Source organism: Coffea arabica, chromosome 7e (assembly GCF_036785885.1).
Source record: "Coffea arabica cultivar ET-39 chromosome 7e, Coffea Arabica ET-39 HiFi, whole genome shotgun sequence".
NCBI lineage: Eukaryota > Viridiplantae > Streptophyta > Magnoliopsida > Gentianales > Rubiaceae > Coffea > Coffea arabica.
Window position 1 is genome coordinate 9,783,659 of NC_092323.1, and position 10,725 is coordinate 9,794,383.

At 39.5% G+C, this 10,725-nt stretch overlaps 3 protein-coding genes across 6 annotated transcripts; all 3 read right to left on the minus strand.

The window, feature by feature from the left end:
- LOC140010863 (aspartyl protease family protein 1-like) lies at positions 1-4,698 on the minus strand. Of its 4 annotated transcripts, none has more exons than XM_072058420.1 (10): positions 3,993-4,698; positions 3,712-3,847; positions 2,645-2,898; positions 2,071-2,295; positions 1,829-1,964; positions 1,675-1,748; positions 1,467-1,566; positions 1,314-1,371; positions 627-776; positions 1-554 (listed from the first exon to the last, which is right to left on the minus strand). In XM_072058420.1, the coding sequence occupies exons 1-10, from the start codon at positions 4,292-4,294 to the stop codon at positions 340-342; spliced, it is 1,650 nt and encodes a 549-aa protein (XP_071914521.1). In that variant the 5' UTR covers positions 4,295-4,698; the 3' UTR covers positions 1-339. The 4 variants fall into 4 exon arrangements, with proteins under 4 accessions (XP_071914521.1, XP_071914522.1, XP_071914523.1 ...); XM_072058421.1 differs by having other exon boundaries at positions 2,645-2,880; positions 3,993-4,692; XM_072058422.1 differs by having other exon boundaries at positions 705-776; positions 3,993-4,691.
- Positions 4,699-5,340: 642 nt separating this feature from the next.
- LOC140011063 (uncharacterized) lies at positions 5,341-9,582 on the minus strand. Its single transcript, XM_072059134.1, has 4 exons — positions 9,498-9,582; positions 6,051-6,205; positions 5,901-5,955; positions 5,341-5,805 (listed from the first exon to the last, which is right to left on the minus strand). Exons 2-4 carry the CDS (start codon positions 6,203-6,205, stop codon positions 5,614-5,616), a joined length of 402 nt encoding a protein of 133 aa, XP_071915235.1. The 5' UTR covers positions 9,498-9,582; the 3' UTR covers positions 5,341-5,613.
- On the minus strand, positions 7,434-10,328 carry LOC113702201 (CSC1-like protein At4g35870). Its single transcript, XM_072059133.1, has one exon. It carries the CDS (start codon positions 9,916-9,918, stop codon positions 7,471-7,473), a length of 2,448 nt encoding a protein of 815 aa, XP_071915234.1. The 5' UTR covers positions 9,919-10,328; the 3' UTR covers positions 7,434-7,470.
- Positions 10,329-10,725: the final 397 nt, after the last annotated feature.

Below are 10,725 nucleotides of genomic sequence, written 5' to 3' on the forward strand. Positions count from 1 at the left end.
TACACATGGAACACAAATGAATGATAATTCTCCGTTATTTGAATCCACCAACACTGTACAAAAACAAACGACTGGCCTTCTATTCTACTGAAAGAATAGCTTAAAGAAACACCGGCAAAGGAAGCAACCAAAAAATGGCATCATCAATCTATCTTCGCTGTATTTACATTCTATCTTCGCTCTGTATCTACTGCAGCCATGGTTTGATAATCCATGGAAGCAGACAGCAAAGATGCTTTGTCAAAGGCTCTTGTACTAAACACACTAACACTGTCTCAATAGTCGGATGAAGTTAGGCTCCTCCTCTGGAGAAGGGAAGTGAGGATCGAGCAGCATCTGCTATACTAGAGTCAGCAGGAACAAAAGTTGGAGGTGCAGGTAGATCAGATGGAAGCAGTGATCAGGGGATGATGCAAAAGAAGTCTGAGGTTTGCTCCTCCTATTTTCTTCTGAGCTTGGCGTGGATTTAGTTCCTACACCAGCAGCAACAGCTGGCGGCACACTGCTTGAGTTTCTTGGTATGGATGCAGTTGATTCCTCAACATCATCATAACCTGCATGAGGACCATAGACTTATTCTACGAATGAACAAAGCATTGTTTTTAAAAATAAAAATAAAAATTTACCGTTGTTATTTTTTAACAAATGAACAAAAGCATTTGTGCAGTTGCGAACTGAAATCTCATCTGTAGCAAGGGACTCACAGTCAAACTTCTTCCATCCCAGCACAAGTTTTTCTCGGTCGAAGACTACACGGTAGCCAGTCATAAAGTTTTCTGCACGGAAATACAAGTAAATGCAGCATATCACGCCATAGATTATAACATGAAAAAAAAAAAAATTTGCTCATAGAACACAATAGAAGCTGCCTTTTACAATTCAAGATTACAAAGGAACAGCTATATAATTGGAAAAAGCAATGTTAAGATTTAACTGTCATGAATAACTTCATTCTTCCTCCCCCAGCCACTAACATTTGAAGACTTGCAATATTATCTCAACAATTTGTCTCTCCACAACTAATTCAAATTTGTACAAAATGAGCATTCTCTGAATCAAAGATACATAATATCTTCTGGTTCCAGCGAGAAAGCAAATGAACAATATGCAACAGGTGTCCAGGGTCATGAGTTTCACCCTGGCACTCAACTTTTTAACAGACAAGTCTTGTAAGAAATATCTAACCTCTCCAAATATGCATGAAACTAGTCGAACCGATTTTTCCATGCCATCATTTGATGTTAAAACTGAGAAACTCAAATGATGGGAATAGAAATTTTCGAAACTTCCAAAAGACATAGATTACCACTCACGTCCAATTATATTGAAGTCTTGACTCTTGACAACAGCAAGGCAATATATAAGTTGATGCTGCAAAACGCAAGCAAAACAGAAGTCAATATAACTGGATGGTTAAGAAAAGTTAGATTTAATAATTAGGAGAAGCAATAGATTTGTGATCCTACCTGAGTGGAGATGACAATGATTGGATCATACACAACATACTGACCACCACCTTTAAGAGTTAAGCTAATAGTAGGAATCAAACTAGTGTTTGCGTCAGGACTGTTCATCATAGTGCAGAAAAAACAAACAAACAATAGATATGATTATGCTGCTAGAAAGTGAAAAGAAAATTGACCAAAAAAGACCAGCTATAAATTTGATCATGACCTCATATCATAACAATACTCAAATGGGATCCTTGCATCAGGTAGGTGGCGCTTATCTCGTGCTTGTAAATGGAACTGAAAAACAAAAAGTATACATGAGCCGTATTCTTGACATAAAAAATAAGACTTAGTGGTTCTATGATTTGAGATCTTACGTTTTCCAAAATCATTGAATAGGCAGGGTCAACAAGATACGTGAAAGAGGTTCCAGAATCAAAAAGAGCTGTAAATTCTGAATCAATGAGAGCAGTTCCCACACGAATTTGGACAACGCTGATATTGTAAGTTGGGCTGTGAAGCAGTTTCAGGCAAAAAGACAAAGATTTTTTAAGCGATTAAGATTGCAAAGGCAAAAGAAAGGAGAAAATATCCGAAAAGAATGAAAATTACCACTTACTGTAAGGGATTCACGTTGAATGGAGTCTCTTCCTGATCAAGGCTTCCCTTATCTCCAAAGTTGATCCTTCCAGTGCCATCATGGCCAAAACACATAGAGAAAGAATCAGCTGTATAACCTTTTTGCGATAAAATGCTAGGAACTGATATCTTCTCCAAGCCAAGCCCAAACAGACCATTTGGAGCTGCCACATCTAGAAAAGATCCAGTTTGAACCTGTCCACAACTGCAGTGAATTTATAGATATTCTCAGTATGTGTTTGAAATCATAAGCAACAAAAGGGAAATGTTCACCTTGCATGCCATGATGAAACTAAGTAACAAGAAGTTCTAAAATATTTTAGTTTGAGAATTGTAGCAACACTCTCACCAAAAAGAAAATTAAGTTTGAGTCAAACTGCAACTGCTGAGATGCATGGCATGGACAGATATGGAGCTTACAGATCAAAGTACAAGGACTTGAATTAAAAAGCACTCTCATCTGTAAATAAGTTTTGAATTATAAACTAAGAGGTGGAAAAAGGTAATGTCGTATTGTATTAGCGATTAATTCCCACCAAAATCTAGAAACTTACCCAAAAATTATGTATGCCTGAACATGTCCTTCATGGTCATCTTCACTTTTCAAGTGTATAATGTCCTCCACTAGTATTCCAGAAGTTGAAGTTTCAGATGAGACATAGGATACAGAGTAAGGGCAACGACTAGAAGTATCAAGACAATCAGCCTGGTGTGAGCAAAAATGGTTGTTGCAAGTAACTGTCTTGCTTGTTAATGACCCATTTAGGTTGTATATGCTAAGCTCAAAATCCTGCAGCAAGGAACTAAGCTAGTTGAAGATAATCAGAAGTCGTTTGATGAGTTAGCAATATCTATGCAAGACGTTAACAGAAATCAATGACTGCATGCTGATTTTAACAATCAAGAATGGAATTTTGTAATAATGCTGACGACTAGCAATGAGGAGGGGTGAGGGTTGAGGATAAAGAAATTTCTAATCAGAAAGCAGCATCCATGCCAAATGGTGCAGCTCACGTTAATGTCGGAGATTCCGCATTGAATTTATTCAAAGAGTTATTTTTGCTTCATTTGGGAACGCATCTTTTGCCTTACCATATTAATGTATATCTGTAGGAAGTAAAAATTCCTTCTTGTCAAAAGAACATGAGATAAAAGAAAACAGATTCAAAGACCTAGATCTCCATAAACCTCATGCTCTTAGTACAGCAAGAGAGCTAAGTTAAGACTCCAACAGGAAATGGACCATCAACATTGTAGAGATGGATAACATGCCTGCCCATATACATACAGAGCTGCAACATTGTGCAGAAGATTAAAGCTAACGGCGTTATCAACACCTACACAAGAACATGATTACATGGGTGAATTTCGGTTACAATTAATACTAGAGATCCACAGCCTACTTCACATTCCAATTTAGTCCATCGTCACGAGTACTTATTGCATTCTTTCCTCCAATAATTTTTGCCATATAACCACTGATTCCTTTCCCTTTCTTAAAACTTTACCATTTCCAAGCTTGTCATTGTCAGCAGAATTAAAAGAAACACCCTATTAAGTATTGATAAAAGAACTAAATAAGTAGTAGGAGACAAAATTAACAAGAAAAGATAATACTTACTGGGCTATGAAGTGGATCAGCAATAGATGCACATCTCCCACATTCACAAGGCACCCAAAATAAGTCACTCCCAGTATCCAACGCCACCATAAACTTCATGCCAGGTGTCCCTACTGTCACTGTAGTATAATGCAAACTGCCCAAAACAACACGAGAAGGAAAAGGAAAATAAACAAAAACCCATGAAAAGGAGAGCAATTAAAAAATCGAGAATCCAAAGAAAGGGAAGAAAAGAAAACACTACAATCCCAATAAATTAAAAAAAAATTGATCTTTATTACAATCCTAAAGAGCTGATCCGAAAAGTTGAGTTGCCGTCAGAAAAAGTGAGAAGTCCATCAGATTCTGATAAACGCCGGCCCCTTAGTAGCCTGTCATGGTTAGCCAGCTGTTGATAGTACTCTACACTGCCCTTAGTAGGCCAGCTTTGGACCATGAAGTTCTTGCCAGTTTTCTGGGACCATTTCTTGATGGGTTCAGAGAATCGGTGGTGCATTTCCAGAGTGAAAATGTGGGCATTTGAGCATTGAAGAAGTAGCCAAAAACAAAGCAATGTGAGCAAGAAAATGAAGAAAGATGACATTTTTCTTGGTGAGTTTTGATAAAGATTTGCATAGGATGAATGGAAGTTAAAACTTGAACAATAATGGATCGGGGAATTATTGTTTTGCTGACGACAAGAAAAGGGTTAGGTACAGAGACAGAAGAGAAGAGGTGCAGCGAGTGCATTAAATGGGAAAAGAGGAAGAGGAAGAGGAAGGGGTGGTAGTTTGGTAGGGGTTCATGGGGCGTTTTACTTTTTCACAGTTAAGGAAGATGGTGTTGGAGGGAAATTGGCTTCAAGCACAAGTCTTTAATGCGGTGAGATCCTCAGCCCAACTAGCAAATCACTTTTCTCTTTTTCCTTCGTACCGGGATTTTTTCCCTTTTTTGGTACTGGGCTTTCTTTGTTCTCTTCTTGAATTTTTTTGCATTGTGGTTCCCCGGGGGGTATGGATTGGATTGTGGTTATTTTCAATATGACAAATGGTAAATGGTTACTTCTGAATAGTATACACAAGCTATCCCTGTGACAGCCTCAACATTCTACAAATCCTTTTCTTTTTCTTTTTTGGGTGGGGGATTAAGACAAAAGTCCATGTATGGCTGCATAGAAAGTAAACATGCTCCCCCATGTGACAAATTTGCTACTAATAGAATTTATCGGGTGATTTTTTTTTTTGACATAATTTATCTATGAGGATTTCTGCTACCTAACACTTGAATAATAAATACCTTGAGAGGTTTTGTGAGGTCCGTCCAAGTACTCATACCTACAGGTCTAGTTGTTATCTCTGAACAAAGCATGGTAAGCAACTAGCTAGAATTATTGTGCGGATCGAGTAGGGGCTGTTGCTGCATTTTGCTCTTTGCAAGAAAACTGGCTTAAGTTCTTCCCATTCGTTGCTTTTTCTTTTCGCTGCCAGATAAAGATGGAGTTAAATTTCCGCGACACAATTAGCTTTACAAAAATCAGGCCACTTTGGCTTTACTCCAGATGCCTCAAATGCTAGCACGTACCAAACAACATTCAAGATATTTGATCTGCATTGTTTGATGGACAAATGGGATGTAATCACGAAAAGGAACTAAAAATAAAAATAATTGCCACGTGCTTTACATACAACCGAATCAACTTACCTGAGCAGTAAAATGCCCCTTAGTAATAGTATATATACTTCGAATAAGAATACATTTCACCCTCATCAGCTATCGCATATATTTACATAGGAAAGCTCACAATTTTGACAGTCCACGCTAACTCTAAGCCAATACTACAAAAAGAACCCTCAAAACGGGCTGTCTCAACCGAAAAGAACTCATTTTCCTTGTCTGATGTCATCTACCAAAAATTTCAGGCTCTCATGCTGGAGAGGCAGAGGTGAAACCGAATCGATCAGGCAGTTTTGTTCTGGTTAATGGAGAATAATGCTCCATCTGATGAACGAACTGTACATCATGAACCAAAGGGTTACTGGTTCTGCCCGGAGGAGATCCCGAGTAGAAGGAAAGTGAGCATCCATTACTGCACAAAGATTCTCCCTCATCCCTTGTCTGCAATTTACAGCATTGATAATGTCAAGAAGCTATTAGAGGAAGTATGCATATAAAGGCATGAATATTGTCATTGAGGACATTAACAAACATACCTTTTCGGTTGTAATCATGCTGAGAGTTCCACTTCTGCCATCAGAATTTATTTGACTGATATTGCAGAATGCAGATTAAAAACAAGAAAACAAGAATAAGTGCAATGTCAAGTTGTCAACTAAGAAAAGCTCTGATCAGTTCTAACTAACCTGTGACTGTTGCATCCTAAGGTCCTGAGAAATTCAGGAACAGAAGATCCAAGCCGGCGAGGCTTTGGACAGAGGGGAGGATTGTTGCATCCGTACCCAAGCCTGGTCTCGGCTCCTGTATCAACAACATTGCTTTTAACTGATAAGTGATGCATCTGCGTCCCTTACAAAATGAGGAAAATCAAATCAGCGTCACAAGTGATAATAGACCGCTTTTATAACTCTTCTTAATTATTTATAACTCGTTGAAGCCGAGAAGAAGAGGACACAAGTTTAACAATTTAAAGATTAACCACATGTTTATCATCAGAGTGAGAGAAATGCTAGTGGGATGAGTGATTCAGCGCAGCGCAGTCACAGTGGGAGTTGGGACGGCAGATGTTATTTCTGGAAAGGGAGAAAATGCTTTGCTTGGCCGAGAATAGATGTAGGGTTGGGCTTTTGTGCTCCTCTTTTTTCTGCATTTCTTGTCTGGCCTAAAATTGATTTAGTCCGCGCAATCCATGATTGAAGTTTTCTTCTACAACTCCGACGATTAGGTGTCATTTTCTAAGCTTGACTCGCGTAGGACAATATTCGAAGTGCCTGTTTTACAGGTGATGTTAGCGTGCAAAGCAAACTTTGCGAGTAATCTGTTGCTCTGTAGAATGACTATCTGATCTCATGTTTTCCGATTATTTTTCAGTTTTGAGGATCGCAGAATCGAAATATACTGGGGTACCAATATTGCCAGTAATTGTTCTCTTCATGCAGAAGACTGAGATAATGACAGAAGGAATAAAAAAATTCTTTATAATCCGAAGTGATCAAGCTATCCCTTTGGAATTTTCGTTCTTGACTAACTGTTTCCTACATCTCAACAACTAGTTCTAATGAACTCCCTAGTTCCTCCAGGCAACCTCTCGAATAATAATTCCTCATGCTCTCCATATCTTCCAGACGAAAGCAACAAAAATTAACATGAACCTACAATGGTAGCTTTGGCCTCTGTCTCGCTTTTGCTTTGTTTTACACCTGCACTCCACCAGCACTTGTTCAATCTACCTTTCAAAGTAAAATCGCGTTACCAAAAAAACTTCTACCATTTAGCAATATCAAAAGCACCAATGGTCACTCGTAAACCACCATAAGAGTGAATCCATCTTTAGAGACATAATTTAAAAGAATCTCCTCCTAAACCCACGATCTAAATGCTGTTACCCACCATGTCAGATCAGATTAAAAGGCTTTACCTTTCAAAAAACCAGTGCTTAGGTGTGATATTTTGTCCAGAAATAAAAACATATGAAGGTATACCACATCAAACATCGGCCATATTACACAACACGCATGGAAGCAGATCATGAACAGAGAAATGTATCTACAGATATACCACGACCAATATCAGCTTAATGCCAAAAAATTATATTAACAACTGGTGTTATGAGTTATAAGTATCCCATTCAAAAGTAGGCTTCGACAAAACTTCATAATCTATGGGACCATCAATGATGTTGTCAACAGTCTGTATGCCTTGCAATAAGGCTGGCTGTACACCTTCATTATCAGAGGGTAAAAGCTTATACATTACTAACAACCCGAGAGTGAATATGGCCTGCAGCTTTGTGGAATCCCCGTGAACTGAGAAGAAGAGTAGCATCGAGAGAAGAAACAAATCAACACAAAACCGCATTACAAACAAAACAGTATCCATCAACCTCCCATCATTACCAGCCGGAAAACCTCGCACCCTGTAGACAAATAGGAAGTTGTACTTGTCTACCACATATCTGTAACCAAAATATATAGCTCCCACCGGAACCACAAGGGGAGCAAAGGAGGAATATATGAGGGTCAGGGCAAATATTGTGAGGTTGAACGCATAGTATTGTGCAAAATCAAAAGTTCGCTTAGGCATGGGTGAGGTTCTGCTAACAGGAGGGTATTCAGACATGTCTTGACCTGGTGAATTAACACCGTTCAAAGCAGAATGTTGTAAATATCCATTATTGCTTGTCATTACCCCAGCTGCAGCTTCAGAAATCAGAGGCCTCTCCAAACTTTCAATGTCATGATTTTCCAGTTCACTTTGCTCCGGAACCAGCTGGAGCATATCATTCTTTCTGAACTTCCGGAGCATCTTCTTAATTGAAGGTACTGGAGCCAGTAAATCAAAGGATATTCCCAAGAAAGTGCTTGTAATAAGAAATGCAAGTGATGAAAGGCAAGATCTTGAAAGAAAAGAGGCACTCATATATTGTTCAATCCTTTTGCAATCTTCCCCATCCAAGTAACATCGTCCCATCTTCAAAATAGCGCTCTCCAGTGATGACTCAACTAGACCCCTTAGAAGAATGAGGTTTACCAAGAAAAAGCAAACCATCTTCAAGAGCGCAGCTCTTTGCTCCCCAGACACGGTCAAATGCCGCTCAAATTTGGAAAGATAAGAAAGAACAGATGGGATCACAATATACATGCTGACAAAAATAAGTACATTGGGCAGAAACTGGAAGATTAAGGATGCAAGCCAGCTTGAACTCTGCACCCAAGCCAGCCAAGTCTCAGCATGATCCACAGCTTCTGCATTAATAATCCGTGCTGCGCTGCTAATGCCACTAAGTATAGCAAGTGGAGAACTGCAGAACAGAAGTAGCAATAAAAGGCATGTGTTCACAATCACTCTACGCAATCTTAGAGACAGTTTTGATGAACCCAAGTTATTCCAATAAATATCACTTGCCAGTGGAGCTCTCTCTACCTTCCACTGGTTCCTTTGAAGTTGTAACTCTGTAATGGAAAAGAATCTTCCAAACCGTCTTCTCTTTTCATTTCGAAGATCCTGAACTGCCTTATTAGCTGCATAGACATCTTTAAACACCACAAAAGCAACACCAGCACCCCTTGCTCGGCCATCTTTATAAGCTGCCATCTCCATTTCCAAATCTGCCCTAAACTCTTGCAACTTTCTCAATCTCTCCTCATCAGAAAACCCCAGAGCGCCCATAGCCCGATACCACAAATCTACCACTCTCCTCCACAACAAACATATCTTCTCCCACAATCCCCTTCCATTCCCTGCATCCTCATATTCCTCTACCTCATCCAGAAATCCTCTTGACTCGATCCTTGCCACCAACTTTGAAATATCATCCCTAACCTTCACTAAGTCCGAAGCTAAATCATCTAATGCACACAAATCCATCGGAACAATAACTTCATACACCTTCCCTGGATACTTATGCTGAAAGTATTCCACCAATGGGGTCTTATCAAAGCCCAAAGTTGTTGGCAACCCATGTATCATTATAGTAAATATTGCACTCGAATTTGCACCAGGGTCACTAGGATTACCATGCCCATCTCGCAACCTCGTGACTTTCAATCTTTTTTCAATCTCATTCACACCATAATGCACCAAAAAAACAACAATTACAACAAAAATAAGGTGAACCCAGAGCAAAGGCGAACCTTTTTCGATATGATTAATGGTGGTTTTCGAGAATTCGTCTCCCAAAGAAGCCTTTCCAGCGTAAATATTGATTGGAAGCATGACGGAGATGGCCAGCACAGCGAGGGAAAGGAGTAGGGCAGAGCTGCCACCTTCAATAAGGAGAAATTGAGCTGCATCAGCGCCACAGTGGCGGGCGATCTCTCGGCCGGTGGCGTGCCAGGCGGCGAGGAGCTTAGAAACGATGGCGGTGGGGCCGGGCATGCGGCGGTGGTCGCTTCGGAGCTTAATTAAGATGAAGATGAGGAGACACGTTAAGGCTCCGATGGCGGAAATGTTAACTAAGTATTGGATGTTCCCGTACCATGCCGTATCGTAATCAAAGTCTCCGTCGCCCCAGGAGGCGGACGGTGGAAGTGATGGGACGGTGTAATTGGTCATCGTGGCGATGACCGACTGCGAATGTTCAGCCGGTGACACGGAAATTAATGGCAAGAATTCTGGGTTTCTTTAGGAGTTCATGATCAAGGACTATTTTGAGAGAATTTGGATGGATCGAGTTGAGGAAGATTGGGAATTTGATCCATTTAGGATTTAGGGTTTGGGTTTTAGCATCTGTTCAGTTCTCTTGGTCGAATACGCCACTGGGAGAGAAAGGGGTCAGCCGGAAATCTGTCTGGAGGTTTAATTACGAGGAAACCTATCTGGAGATGATGAGTCTGGGGTTAGTTGTCACGTCATCAATGATGGAGTATCATACACTCGATTCGTTAACGAATCAAACCGCCTCAACCGAGTAGTACTATCTACTCGCTAGTGATGAGGACAGTTTTTTCCCCTTTTAGTGCAACGAAATTGGAATTGGGAAAGCTAACAATTAATCTTGTTTTGGATTGGCATTTTTCCTTAAAAGATTTTTACGTTTTCATGGAATCATTTTTTCAGTCTTGTTTTATTTCACATGTATTAAATCATTACAATGCAATTTCTTACAAAACTCTTTTTAAAAAAAAAAAATGACAGTCCAGGCGAGTTGATGGAGTTACTTAGGAGCGTCCAAATTTATTCTTATTTTGTTATTCAGATAAAATTGCACTTAAACTTAGTTTAATGATTAGATTAGTTGACTAGTTACTCAATTTTATTTGCACATAACATTATAAATCTCAACCTAATACCCTTCTAGTTAAGCTTTACAAAAAATTAGGGGGAAAAGATGAATGTGGAAAACTTTTACTCCATGCGAGA